Source organism: Panthera pardus, unplaced genomic scaffold, assembly GCF_024362965.1.
Source record: "Panthera pardus isolate Hobbes unplaced genomic scaffold, ASM2436296v1 HiC_scaffold_13, whole genome shotgun sequence".
Taxonomy (NCBI): domain Eukaryota; kingdom Metazoa; phylum Chordata; class Mammalia; order Carnivora; family Felidae; genus Panthera; species Panthera pardus.
This window is the reverse complement of record NW_026526688.1, coordinates 201,149,207-201,163,469: the sequence shown is the minus strand read 5'-3', so window position 1 is coordinate 201,163,469 and position 14,263 is coordinate 201,149,207. Positions and strand designations below refer to the sequence as shown.

The window sequence follows — 14,263 nt, the reverse complement described above, 5'->3', positions numbered from 1 at the left end:
CGTGAGTGAATGATCGTGTTTTCCCAGCACCGGGCCAGGGCGCATACTAGAACGAGCGAGGAAGGGCCGTCTGCCGAGCCCGGGAACCGTCTGTGACTAATTATGACGCTACAGGGATGCCAGCGGGTCACGGGCACGCGTCAGGACAGCGCCCGGGCCGGCACACTCAGCGCCTGGAACTGGCAAGTCTGAGCTCCCTGGGCTGCAAAAGCCACCGAGCCTCACGGGCGGCAGCTTGTTCCAACAGCGAGGCGCCCGGGGAGCCAACGGGTCGCGGCCCAGGAGAGGCGGGGACCGTGCCCGGCGTTTGAGCCACCCGCGGCCAGCCAGCGGGAACCAATGGCGCCTGGCGATCGTTGCGGCAAACTGAGGCTCGCGGGGCGTTTGCGCGTCTAAGACCCGTCTGGACCTGCAGGGGCGGCTGTGCGGCTGCCGGGGCCCCTCCCCCACCACACAAGCAGGCAGTGTCATGGGAACCGAGCTCCGGGTGGGCGGCTGAGCAGGCGAGCTACTGCCCTGGCCACCCCGTCCCGGCGCCCGCAGCCCGATCCCAGGGCCACGGCCGCGGAGAGGGTGCCCTGCCTTCAAGCGCCCACGACGCCGGTGTGTGCGAGCTCGCGGTGTTTGAGGCACCTGCTCCGGGGCAAAGCCAGGGAGTCGGGCTGCCGGCTCCCCCCTGTCCCCATGCTCTGTCGGCCGGACACGGCTTCAGGCTCGCCTCCTTCTGGAAACGGGGTGCGAGCATGTGGCCAATGTGCAGGGGCCTGTACGGAAGCTCGGCGTGGGAGAGAGAAGGGAAGCAAGAGTTTTCCCGACAAGAGCTCACGGCCGAAGGTCCCAAGCAGCTGTGGACACGCGGCCGGAGCACTGGCCAGGGGCCGGCCTCCCGGCCCCTCAGACACAAGCCAGGTGGCACTTCCGAGATCAAGAGATGATTGGGGCGTCTGGGGGCCTCGGCCGTTTGAGTGGCCGACTTCGGCTCAGGTCACGATCTCGCGGCTCATGGGTTCGAGCCCCGCGTCGGGCTCTGTGCTGCCCGCTCGGAACCTGGAGCCTGCTTGGGACTCCGTGTCTCCCTCTCTCCTGCCCCTCCCCCACTCACACTCTAGCTCTCAAAAATGAATGTTAACAAAATTAAAAAAAAGAGAGAGACACAGCGGGCCCAGGACTGTGCTGTGTTGCACTGTCAGCCTCCTGGCCCTCAACCTCCCGGGGCCTCCGCTCCTCATCTGGCAAATGGGCTGATGCTTCCGGGCCCTTCCGCTAGCCTTGAAAGCTGCATGCCAGGACCTTACGAGCTGCTGGGGAAGATTGTTGCCTCGCAGGTGGCGTGTTCCTGATCCAGTGACCCTGAAGGTTAACGTCCTTGCCACCTGCTCCCAGCGTTAGGAACCGCTCCTGGTCCCACTCCCAGGGGCCTGGAGACCACAGTCCGAGCGGCCTGCGTGTGTGTTCATGTCAGTGTTGAATAGTCGCTTCACAATAAGGCAAAAGCCGATTATATTCATTTAATCTCTGTTAAAAGCATCACAAGTGATTTATTGATTTTTAAAAAGGAAAAATAAGAAAGGATTTTTCGCATCTTTGTTATGTGCATATGCCAAGTGTGGGCATGGCCCGGTCGAATGGAGCGTTAGCTGCCCACCGCAGACCACACCGTACCCCCAGGTGCCTGTACGGCAGACTCCTAGAGCCTCAGATGTATAAGCAGACGAGCCACGGACCTACGTGTTGATCTGTATGGCCGCGGGGATGGAGAAGTGCAAGGTTATCTCAGATGCCACCTTATTCCCAGGCTCTTGGGTCCACAGACTCCAAATACTCTTAATAGAAACAATAACATAAAATACGAGAGAAACACCAATGACTAAGGGGGAAAAAAACCCAAACAGCAGAGAGAATGAAGTTGAGGGGTCAAGGAAGGTCAAAGGGGAGGTCACCCGCAGGCACTGGTGAGCTGGGGGTGGGGGAGGGGCACTGTGTCCAGGGGACTCATGCCGACCGTGACCTTGGCTCTGGATGGTGCCGACAGGTGTCTGACCCTGTGTGTCTGATGCTCATGGGGCAGGCTGGGTGGGGGTGGACGGCAGGACACAGGGCTCCCTAAGGTGTCTTTGAAGCCTGCCAACAGGCTGGGGGGGGAGGGTGGCAAAGGTCCAGAGAGTGCCAGCCGGGGATCCCACGCCGACCTCCCCAGCGACGCGTCCCCGGTCTCTGGGCCCCAGCCCTTCCCCAAGGAGGGTCTTAAGAACAACTTGCAGGGTGACCTCTGGAGGGGGCCCAGGAGCCCCAGCTGGTGAGCGGCGGCCTGGGGAGAGGGACTCCCCACCTGGCGTGTGACACACAGTGACCCCTTCCTCCTCGCGGCCTCAGAGTCCCTATTTGTGACACGCGAACACTGAGGGACTCCTGTGCGCTGGGGGCTATTGCGGGCGCGAGGGTTTGTCCCTGGGTCTCCCCTCCTGCAGGCCTTTGTAAGGGAAGTGAGTTAATGCCCCCCAGGCTTCATTCTGGACTCACCAGCAGCCAGTGAGCTCCCAGCCTGAGCTCTGGTGTTCCCCATCGCCTAGGGGGAGACCCTGAGCCCTGCCTGGGAGGGGAAAGTGGGGGGAGGGAGGGGGGGGAGAAGAGGAGGGGAGGAGGGAGGGAGGGGAGAGGAGGAGGGGGGAGAAAGGGGGGAGGGAGGAGACTACTGACTTCCGGGTTCAAGGCAAAAGGTGAACACCTCCCCCCTGTATATTCACAAGTGTAGACTTAGGCTAGCGTCCCTGATTCTAGGCGTCTGTGAGTGAGTGGACTCACTGCACCGGGGTGCGGAGGGCTAGTCCCTGGGGCACCTCTGCTGCTGTCTTGCCGTGTGACCTTGGGAAAGTCACCCCTCTCTGGGCCTCAATCTCCCCAACTTCAAAATGAGGGGCACGCTCCTGGACGGCCCTTCCGGTTCTGCCATCCGAAGCCTCTCCTGGTCCCCGGCTCCTACCCGGGTTCCTCCAACTGTAAGGAGGCACCGGGCCCTTGGTGCCTCTCCAGGCGGTGCCCCAGGGGGAGGAGGAGACCCCAGCGGGTGGGCGGGGAGCCCGGGGAGCGTGCCACCTGCTGGCCGGCTGCAGAAGTGCAGGCCCGGGCTCCGGGGGCAAAGCCCTCAGAGCATCTGTCTCTCAGGAACCCCGGCACTAAAAGAAGGGACCCGAGAAGGGGGCTCTGACGAAGCAACCCAGACGGCTACTGCCTGACCACAGAGTAGAAAGTTGAACAACCCCCCACCCCCAGAACGCAAACAGCTACCTAAAGAGGTATTTACATTATCTGCAGTTTAGAAAGAAGCGGACGGCGGGAGGCACGGAGGGCTGTGTTGGGAGGGCCCGGGGCAGGGGTGGGGTCTGGGTCACAGGCTTTCTGGACTCTGCAGGGCGGCCCCCGCAGAGGGAGGCCATGCAGGTAGGAGCCGCCCTCCTGGGGGGGGGGGTATTGAAGAAGAAAGCGGGGCTCCGGGGCCCCCCCCGTGCGGGGACAGAGGCCCACGGTGCAGGGTGACCGGCGGCCCCGGCAGGCGCACCTCCCCGTCCCCAGGGCGGCCGGGCCTCGGGCTGGGGCCACGGGGTGTGGCGCAGCCGGGGCAGCCACGCGGGGTCCGGGGACAGAGAAGTGCCCGGTCGGGCCGGGGGCGGCGGGGTGGCGCCGTGCGCCTGGTGTCCAGGGGGGGCGGGGGTCAGGCCCCCGTGCGTCTCGTGGGCTGGGCGGGCGTGAGCTGAGGAGAGGGGGCATCTGTCGCTGGACGAGGTGGCGCTTCCGCAGGCCTCTGAGGGGACGCGGGTCCCAGCACCGGTGCCCTCCGGGGATGAGACGGCGCAGAGGAGAGTGTCCGGGGCGCGGGCCTCGGGGGACATCAGCTCACCAGGTAGCTGTGCATCTCTCGGGAGTTGATGCTCAGGACCACGCCGGAGTGATTCCCTGGGAAACGGACACGGCCGCCCGTGAGCACGCCCCCGCCCCGCCCCCGCCGCAGGGGGCGCCGGGCCCCGGCGTGTGGCCTCAGCAGCGCCACGAGGCCGACGTGCGGTGGGCGTCCCGCGGTTCCTGGAGTCGTGCGGGTGGTGCCTGAGCGCCGTGCGGGGCAGTGGGGGGGTGGGGGGGGGGGGTCTCTCCGTCTCCTGGGTGCGCGACAGGGTGGGCTCTCCCGGTGCCGTCCCGAGCGGCGGGCCCTGGCGGGCCTCGGGAGGGGAGGCCGAGGCCAAGGCCACGCGCGTCGCGCCCACTGACCTGCGACAGGGCAGCCGGCGTGCGGCAGCAGGGGGATGCGGGAGGGGCTGCGCCCCCTCCCGGCAGCGGGCGCTGCAGGGCGCGGCGTGAGCGGCAGGAGAGAGAAGGGGCGCGGTGACGTCAGAACGCGGGTCTGGGTGGGGGACGGGGGAGGGCTCTGCGGGAGTGGGGGAGGGTTCTGGGGGGGAGGGGGAGGGCTCTATGGGGAGGGGGGAGAAGGTTCTGGGGGGGAGGAGGGTTCTGTGGAGGGGGAGGGCTCTGTGGGGGGAGGGGGAGGGCTCAGCCGGCGGGAGGGTTCTGCGGGGGGAGGGGGAGGGCTCTTGGGGGAGGGGGGAGGAAGGTTCTGCGGGGAGGAGGGAGGAAGGTTCTGCGGGGGGGGGGAGAGGAGGGTTCTGTGGAGGGGGAGGGTTCTGTGGGGGGAGGGTTCTGCGGGGGGGGGGAGGGTTCTGTTTGGGGAGGGGAAGGGTTCTGCGGGGGGAGGGGGAGGGCTTTGCGGGGGGAGGGTTCTGTGGGGGGATGGCAGGGCTCTGCGGGGTGGGAAGGGGGAGGTGTGGGGGTGGAAGGGGAGGGTTTTGTGGGCGGGAGGTGGTAGGGCTCTGAAGGGGGAGGATTCTGTGGGCGGGGGGGAGGGTTCTGTGGGGGGACGGGGGAGGGCTCAGCGTGGGGGCTGCATCACGAGACGGAGGCCCCACCCGGGGGGAGAGGAGAGGGGGCAGCCCTGGCATTTCGCGGGAGCCACCTTCCCCCACGTCCTGTGTCCGGTGCTCGGGGAGAGCGCGGCCGACGGCTCTGCGGCACCTGCCGGGCTGGGGCTCCCCGGGCTCACCAGCCCGACTGGTGGGTGAGACCCTCATCGAGGTCCGGCCCCTCGTGGCCTTGGTTTTGCCACGTGTCATGTGTCACAGCGTCTCAGCGCCGCCCTTCGAGGACCGCCTGGGGGTTACGTGGGGAAATGCACCTGGCGCATACTAAGCGCTCCCTGAAAATAACCTGTTAGTTTTATGCTCTGGATTGTTCTTCAGGACCTTGGCGGTAAACACACGCCACGAGCCGGGAACAGGGCTCGGGTCTTCCCGGGACACCCACGCCCTCCATCCGAGCTTGGGAAGCCCCCGGTCGGCTCCCAGACTCCGCAGCTGCCGCTGTCACACCGGGTTGTGAGGTCCCCTGCATGAAGGGGGGGGGGCGGGCTATGTGGGAGGCAGCGTGGAGCCCCTAGCAGGGGAGCCCCCTTGGAGGGGTCCCTGAGGATGCACAGGAGAGCACCCCCAGCCTGGGGGCTGTGGTGGGGGGAGGGGAGGGCACAGGCTGGGGAAGCCACAGAGCCGGGCTGGAATTTGGTTTTCTCAGCTAAGTGACCGCTCGGAATCTCAGCTTTTTCATCTGCCTCACCGAGGTCGCTCCGCCCGGCCGGCCGGGCTCAGGACCCGGAGCTGTCACCACGTCCCAGGAGGGGGCGGAGGCACCACCCCCGGGGAGCACAGATGGGGGAGATGACTGGCCGTCCCACAGCGGGGACCCTGCCGAGGTTGGGGGACGGACAAAGGTGGGGTAGCCTCCCCGGCCGCTCTAGGGAGAAACTGAAGGACACGGGCTCTGGGGTCTGGCCGGCCTGGGTTTGGATTCGAGGTCAGCCACGTGGGTTCTGTGCCGCCTGCGTGAATGACTTCACCCCTCGACCCCCGAACAAGTGACACACTGGTTTCCGCCTGTCCCAGCTCTGAGGGCAGGACAGACACAGCGAGGGAGAGAACGGACCAGCAGTACTGACAATCCGTGGTGACAGTGACACCCTCAGGGCGTCCTCCGTGCCGCTGTGCTCCGGCTGCTGGCCTGGGGGACGTGGGGGCCGGCCACCGAGAGTCGGGGCACAGACAGGAACTGCCCTCCTGGGGGACGTGGGTGAGAAGCATGAGGGCCGACGGCCGTGCGCCGTGTGCGTGTGGGGGAGCGGCCGGGGGTGACGGGACCCCCCGCCAGGCACGGTCAGGAGCCAGTGAGACCACGGGGACCAGAGCACTTTGTCAGCTGCAAAGTGCGGTGCACAGGTGGTTACGTCCGTGTGCGTGAGGCTCACGAAATCCTCAATCCTCGTTTCCGGAGAACAGGACAGCTGGGAGCACTGGGGGCCCCTGGGGAGAGGCCACCAACCCCCGAGAGCAGAGCTTCCCCGCGCAAACAGCCCCCCCACCACCAGGGGGCACCGGACGGGGCGCTCAGGCGTTGCCAGATGTGGTGGCCGCTGTCCCCAGGCCGCCGATTTAATCTCCGGTCATCCCCTCCTCAGATGGAGGGGACAGAGGGCCACCGCCTGCCTGGCCCTGGGTCCCGAGTGCTTGGTGGCCCGAGGCCGCCAGGCAGGGACCCACATGAAGTGGGGGGGGGGGGGGGAAGGTGGGTTTTCGGGACGGGTGTTACCTAGAGTCTGTGAGTCGAGATCATCATCTATAAATTCCTCACCCTGGATGACGCTCTGGACGCCTTGGCTGTGGCTCACGGGGCTCGTCATTTCTTGCTCCTTCTCATTGTGCATCTGGGCATACACGGTCCTGCCGGGGCGTTTCCTGTGGGGCAGAGGTGGGGCTCGGGGTGCCGCGCCGGCCATCGGCCCCCGGAAGCCCCCAGACGGCTGCGCCCCAGACCACTCCCGCGTGTGGTGCCGACAGTGCTCCTGGATCTCGTCCCCTGCCCCATGTCTGCTCCAAACCACCTCCTCCAGGAAGCCCTCCGTCCCGTGAGGTCTGCCGCCCTGGATTTCCCTCTGCCCCGGGGCGCGGGTGCTCGCGGTCCGTCTCCCCTGGTACCTAGACTGAGATCACATTGCAGGAAGGGGGTATTTTACTGTCCTGTGTTTCCCAGTCATCCGGCATCTCCGGGAGACCAGCGTCCTGGGCCCTGACTGGGTTGGTGAGACACGCTTTCCCGTGACACACGGGATGCCGACCTGGCTCTGAGAGGCACCTGCTGAGTCCTGCCGGGGTCCCAGGACTGTGCTGTCTCGATTTCCTGTGCCTCCGGGGCCGGAGGGAGAGGAGACCGTGGGCACAGCCCCCTCTGCCTCAGCTGGGCCCCCCTCCGGGCCAGCCTCCTTCGTGTTCGATACCTCGTTAGCCTGAGCGAAACCGGGCAAGAGCCCGCCGTCCCCCCGGGAAGAGCAGGCTTTCTGGGACGCCGCTCCCCAAGCCCTGCCCGTTCTTCAGGGACAACCGGAGGGCAGGTGACCTTCAGGCCTCTGGGCTGGGCCAGACCACGTGGCCAGTTCTGCCCACCGAGGGCGGATAAAGGCGGCACGCGTCACCTCCAGGCTGAAACACTTGCGGGATGGCTTGGTCCCTCCAGAACTCTCTTCCCTCTGCTGTGCCTCCGGCTTCTCGAAATGGCCCTGCCCCGGAGCCACTACGCGAGGCCAGCCCCTCCCAGCCCCAGGGGACAGCCCGAGTGAGGAGTCGGCCTCTGGCGGCTGTGAGCCCCGAGCAGTGGGGCTGCTTGTTACGGCAGCTGAGCCCGGCCCACGCTGACTGCTACGCCGCCGGGAACGGAGCCAGCTCCCCGGACCCCCACAGGCCGGGCCGGACCCTCGGGCCTCAGGACCCGAGAGGCATTTCTCTGCTGCCTGGCACCAGTCGGTCTCGCCTTCCCTGCAGGGCCTGGCGCTCCGGGAGGGGACACCCGCCCCCTAACCGTGCTCTACTGTTTCCAAGGCAACCCCGGGCTCGTGATCAGTTCGGGAACAGTCCTCAGGGTGCCGGGCAGCGGACCGGCACTCCCTTCCTCCCCCCTGTTTGGGGCACCTTCTGGGCCCACTCGGGTCCTCCCCTTCCGCCTCCTCCCATCCCCCTCCTCCGGGTGCAATCATCTGCAGCTGTTTGTGGAGCTGCTCTCTGGCCCTCAGGGCCGTCTGAGGAACACAGTTCAGGAGGCCGGAATTCTGTCCCTTCCATGGCCTTGACCCACCAACCCTGCCCTGGACAAAGTCCAAACGACCCCTCGCATCCGTGCTGACGTCCAAGGGGAAAGAAAGGGGTGGGGATGTGCCCAGCCGCTGGCCTCTGGCACAGCTCCGGCTCAGAGAGGTGCCTCACCTGCCATCCCTGCAGCCTGACACTCATCCTCCACCCCCCCTGCAGCCTGACACTCATCCCCCCACCCCCCTGCAGCCTGACACTCATCCTCCACCCCCCCTGCAGCCTGACACTCATCCCCCCACCCCCCTGCAGCCTGACACTCATCCCCCCACCCCCCCTGCAGCCTGACACTCATCCCCCCACCCCCCCTGCAGCCTGACACTCATCCCCCCACCCCCCCTGCAGCCTGACACTCATCCCCCCAACCCCCTGCAGCCTGACACTCATCCCCCCACCCCTGTAGCCTGACACTCATCCCCCCACCCCTGTAGCCTGACACTCATCCCCCCACCCCCTGCAGCCTGACACTCATCCCCCCACCCCTGTAGCCTGACACTCATCCCCCCACCCCCTGCAGCCTGACACTCATCCCCCCACCCCCTGCAGCCTGACACTCATCCCCCCACCCCCTGCAGCCTGACACTCATCCCCCCACCCCCTGCAGCCTGACACTCATCCCCCCACCCCCCCTGCAGCCTGACACTCATCCCCCCACCCCCCTGCAGCCTGACACTCATCCCCCCACCCCTGCAGCCTGACACTCATCCCCCCAGCCCCCTGCAGCCTGACACTCATCCCCCCACCCCTGCAGCCTGACACTCATCCCCCCACCCCCTGCAGCCTGACACTCATCCCCCCACCCCTGCAGCCTGACACTCATCCCCCACCCCCCCTGCAGCCTGACACTCATCCCCCCACCCCCCCTGCAGCCTGACACTCATCCCCCCACCCCCCCTGCAGCCTGACACTCATCCCCCCACCCCCCCTGCAGCCTGACACTCATCCCCCCACCCCCCCTGCAGCCTGACACTCATCCCCACCCCCCCCCCACTCCCCCCAGGCTCCAGCCTCCCTTCGTGGGGTGGGGCATCTCAGCTAACTGCCTGGGGACCAGAGAAGGGCACACAGGAACACACCTGCAAGGGCTGCCCCTCCCCCTCCTCCCCCTTCTCCCCTCTTTCTCCCCCTCTTCCCCTCCCCTCCTCTCCTCTCCTTCTCTTCTTTTCCTCCTCCCCTTTCCCCACCCCCTTCCTTCTCAGTCCTCATTCATAAATGAGGAAGCCGAGGCAGGCCCCGAGGGGAAGCCCAGGAGAATGGCCCCTGCCTCAGTGCTGGGCCGCCCTGCAGTCTGGACAGGGCCTTGCACTCAGGGTGAAGTTTGCTCCAGGATGGAGACCCAGACGTGGCTGGAAGTCTCTGCTTCTTCCTTTAATCTCTGCAAATACACAGGACACCGGGCCCCCACCCCACATGTGTGCAGCAGAGGGGGCCTGGCAGGACACCCGCTCTTCACACCCTTGGGAGAACCAGCGTGCCTATTCCACAGATCTGGAAGTCGAGGCTCTGAGCGAGTTCTACCTGGCATGGCCACACCTCTGTGGCCCGTCTCTGGGGGAACTGAAGTGTTGCAGACTTGAAACAGCATGGGACAGTGAGAACGGTGTGTGTGGGGAGAGCAGGGATGCCCTTTATCTGGGGGGGGGGGGACTGGGAGGCAGCCCTGTGTGCCTCCAGGTAAACATCAGGCCCCCTCCTGGCTGAGCCTCGGGGATCAGCCTGGTACCCGTGTGTACTGTGGGCCTGGGGCCAGCACCACAGACATCGGACATCTGGCATCGGGAGGGGAAGATGGCAGAGCTTTGAGGCTGAGAACACTCTTGGAAACCACGGGACCCCCGCCTCAATCAGGATACAGTCAGCAGCTCTCCACCTGGCCCAAGATCACACCATGGAGGCAAGGGGTGTGTGACCTGCCTCTTAAGGTGCCAAGTGCATCTGTCACGCACCTGAAGACTGCTCAGGGGGGCCCAGGAGGGGCCTTGGCCAGCAAGGGGCCCCTCTGTCCCGGCCCGGGGGAGGGCCTGGAGTTACATTCCCTGGGGCTTTGCCGGCACCTGCTTTAGCCTGACCGTGTTTGGGGCGGGGAGGGGCCCTGCCTTTGGCCCCAGAAATCCTGGTCTCAGAGGCCACTTCCTAGCCGTGACACATCCCACTTTCAGAGTGGCTGTGGGTGTCAGGCCATGTCACCCAGGCTGAGGGGAGGGAGCAGACAGGGAGGAGGTGGGGTTCCTGACCCCGGCACCCGGCAGAGGGTTGTGTCCTTCGTCCAAGAGAGGCTTTCTGGGGCAAGGATCTCGAGTTTGATTTGAACTTGAGGTGCCAGCGGGGGGGACACCCAGATGGACCTGTCCACCAGAAACCAGGGCCTCTACAAGCCTAGACACCAAGAAAGGCCACAGCCTGGCTCCTGTTCTAGCCTCTCTGCTCAGCAAGTTCCTACTTATCCTTCAGGATCCCCACTCAGAAATCCCCTCCTTAGGCAAGTCCTCCCAGATTCTCCAGACCAGCTCAGGTCCCTGTTACACACTCTCAGAGCGCCTCAGGCCGCCCACTCGGTTGGGACTGACAAACAGTTGGGACTGTTCGGTTGGAACAATAAAGCTGGGGACCCACACAGAGGAGTGGGGTGCACATATGGTCACCACTTAAAAGACCGACCAAAGGAGCTGGGAGGGGTCTGGAGACGGGGGAGTGGGGCCCAGGGCCTGGGGGAAAGATGGGGTTGGAGGAGGGACCCTTGGCCTCACAGGAGCACGAAGGGAAGGGTCAGCATGTCTTGGACTGTCCCGAAGGGCGACCCTGAGGCCGCTGGACCTGAGCCATCAAGACAGGAGAAGCAGTGAGGTCACTACTCGAAGCCGCCTTTTGAAGAATGAGTCTGGTGACACGTCTGGTTCATTTTGCTCATTCTCAGGTCCAGGATCCGGGGAAGTTCAGCTTCACCAGCCCCTCCAGGGCGGCCTGGAGCCCCAGCACGGTGGGTTATTAAACCCATTTTACAGACGAGGAGCAGGCCCAGAGGGGACGAGAGTCCCCGCAGCCCCCACTGAGGACTGCATACTATGCTTGCAACCCCTCCTGGCCTCAGCAGAGCCCCCCGCCAGCTCCCGCCCTCTCCTCGCTGGGGCGCTGGGGGCAGGGATGGTGAGTGTGGGAGGAAGTCTGGGCCAGCCCGGCTCAGATCCCCCTCCTCTGTTCACCAGCTGTGTGGCCCTGGGCACACTACATGACCTCTCTGAGCCTGGATCTCCTCATCTGTGAAATGGGCGGGGCCTCCCTCCACGTGAGATAAGGCTGGGATGTCGGCAGACAGGAGGTGGGGGTGGACGATGGTCGTGGGGCTGTGAGCCGCTGGCCGCCTCCCCGCCTCCCGGGACCGCGGCCGTTCGGAACCTGGAGCCCGTCTGGCCTCCCGCCCTCCCCGCCGCAGCCCATCGAGGATCCTGCCGGAAAGCCGCTGCCCGATGCCCGACCTCACGCCCGACCTGCCAGAGCGGCCGGCGGGGTGGCCTTGCCTTTTGAACTTGTAGAGGATGAACACGCCCACCGCGAAGAGTCCGATGACCACGAGGACCGCCACGGCCCAGTAGCCGCCACCGCCTCCCAGCCTCTGAGAATCTGCAAGGAGAGCAGTGGTGCTCAGTGGGGCCCCACCGTCTCCCGCCCCGGCCTCCTCGGCTGGAAGACGTGGTCCGGCAGGTGCTCCCGGTGTGGCTGAGCGGCGTGGGCAGGCGTCGGGGCAACCCCGGCCCCACGGCCCCCGCCGGGCTCCTGCTGTGTGCGCGAGGGCCCCGGCCCCTCCTTCTGGAACGTGGACCGAATTGCTGGTGTGAGGTCAACCTGCCACGTGTCGCGATGGGCCCCGTGTCTCTACAGGGCAGAGGGAAGCTCTCACTTCTGCAAAGATTCTTTCCCAGACAGGAAAGGACACACGCGTGACCGGAGAGGATGGTCCCATGGTGGGGGCGGGGACCCTAAATGTCCATGTCCGTTAAAGCCAGGGCTGTATGTGCCGCATCTGCGGACAGAGCAAGGCCCTTGGGTCTGACCACCCCCCCGCCTTGGGTTGTAATTGGAGGCAACTGTCCAGCCAGGAGGAGCTGGTGGGTGACTGGGGGGTCCTCTGCCCCCAGTGCCTGGAGTAATAGTGTCGCCTGAGGGGGTTGCACACCCCCTTGATCCTGCAGGGGCGAGCACGGGCCAGGCCAAAGGAAGCCCCCTGCTTCTCACCTGTGTCTGTGTCCCTCATGGTCACCAGGATCCGGACCCCACCTCGCAGGAGGAAGCTGATCTTCTGTGCCTTCAGCACCTGCTGGATGGCCAGGAGTCTCTGAAAGCAAGAGGAGGAGAGTGAGAGGGTCCTCCGGAAGCCACCGGAGGGAGCGGGAGAGCTGGGCAGACATCTGCTCTGACCCTCCAGAGCTGCAGGGTTGGGGGGGCACTCAGCTTCTTTGGGCCTCAGTTTCCTCATCTGTAAAATGGGAATACTTGCCAGCTTGCGCTGAGAACCTACAGAGGGGCACGAAGGTGACCGAGCTGGGGCCTGACCACTCTCGTTCTCGTTGGGACCACAGAGTGTGGTAAAGTTGGGGAGCCCAGGGGTGCTCAGGAGGCCCCGAGACCTGGCAGTGGTCAGGGAGGGCTTCCCAGAGGAGGAAGACCAAGACGAGAACAAGATGGGGACAGGACAGGTGACCTGGGCCAGGGAGTGACCGCACCCCTGACGGAGAGCAACCCCAGGAGGTGATGTTGCTGGATCACAGGGTGGGGGGCGGCTGGCCTCTTGGAAAATGAGGGGGAGTTTTCCTGGTGTTCAGAAGGGGACCAGCTGCCCCATGTGGCTGCCCAGGTGTCATTCCTCTGCACAGGTGGGTGTACAGGTGCTGGGGAAGGGGGCCTCCCACAGGATGGTGGTCCCTGGGGCTCCCCTGCCCAGGGTGCCTTGGGTGGGACATTCTGGGGGCCAAACTGGCCTCCACGAACAGCAGCTTGGCACCCGGTGTTCCCTGGGAATGCGGGGTCTGCGTCTGGGACTGTGCTGCAAGGGTCAATGCCTCCGGCCCCGTGCCCGGCACACGGCAAGGGCCAGACGGATGCCGTGTGGTCAGTGACCGTGATGGGTCCCTAGGATTTTTCACCATCCTCAGGCACACGGTTTACCCTCAGCTCAGGACAAGGGGGGTGACAGTTCCCCCGTGTCCCTCCCCATCTCCTTCCAAATCTCTCCTGAGCGCCCACATCTGAATCCTGCAGAATCTGCCCATCTGCTCTCCACCTCGAGGGCCGGGGTGGGCGGGGGGTGCTGTAGGCCCGAGTGAGGGAGGTCCCCGAGGCCCGCCGCGCCTTCCCCAAGCTGTGCGGAGCCCCTGTGGTTAGCTACCTGTCTGAGAAATGGGTACAGTCACTCTCAACCCTCTGCTGTCCCACCCCCCAGAGACACGGCAGGGGCCGGGGGCTTGGCAGGCCGGGGAGCCCTCAGGTGCCGATGCGGATGCCCTTTGGGAAACGCTGTGGGCCAGGCCCCGACGGTCACGTCTAACCAGGAGGCAGCATGGGAGTGGTGTGGAGCAGCCACAGTGACATGGGGCTCCCTGTCCTCTCCGTGGTCCTGACGGTGCCCCCCGCCGAGCCCCACTTCCCTCGTCTGTAAAATGAGACGCTATCAGCCGCCCACAGGGCTGTGCTGTGCCCCGCTCAGCGCTGGTCAGTCTTTCCAGACGGCCTCCAGGGGCATCTGTCTCACGACCAGTCCAGAGGGGGGTGGGGCTTCTGATTCTTTTTTTTTCTTGAGATAACATTTGCTTTCTTCAAGCGTACAAATCGGCACTTTTTAGGGTACTTACGGTCATGTAGCTATCACCGCTGTCTGACTCCAGAACATTCTCATCATCCCCAAAGGAAACCCGTGCCTGCCAGCCGTCTGCACCCCCCGCACCTCCCTAGCCTCTGGCAGCCGGAGCCTGCTTTCCGCCTCTGCGCGCCTGCCCCTTCCGGACATTTCCATCAACGCAGGCATCCAGCAGGCGGCCTCGGTGACC

The 14,263-nt window shown here is 65.4% G+C and overlaps 1 protein-coding gene across 2 annotated transcripts in view; it reads right to left on the bottom strand.

Annotated features, from left to right (window-relative positions):
• Positions 1 to 1,496: 1,496 nt before the first annotated feature.
• The window catches only part of SORCS2 (sortilin related VPS10 domain containing receptor 2), a 461,158-nt gene continuing 448,391 nt past the window's right edge, over positions 1,497 to 14,263 (bottom strand). Inside the window, exons 24-27 of one of the 2 annotated variants that reach the window (XM_019453778.2) lie at positions 12,456 to 12,555; positions 11,741 to 11,843; positions 6,679 to 6,824; positions 1,497 to 3,951 (exon numbers count right to left, since the gene is read on the bottom strand). In XM_019453778.2, coding sequence (XP_019309323.2) covers positions 3,887 to 3,951; positions 6,679 to 6,824; positions 11,741 to 11,843; positions 12,456 to 12,555 — 414 coding nt within the window. In that variant the 3' untranslated portion in view covers positions 1,497 to 3,886. The remainder of the gene's footprint in view (positions 3,952 to 6,678; positions 6,825 to 11,740; positions 11,844 to 12,455; positions 12,556 to 14,263) is intronic. The other variant, XM_019453779.2, reaches the window with a different exon arrangement.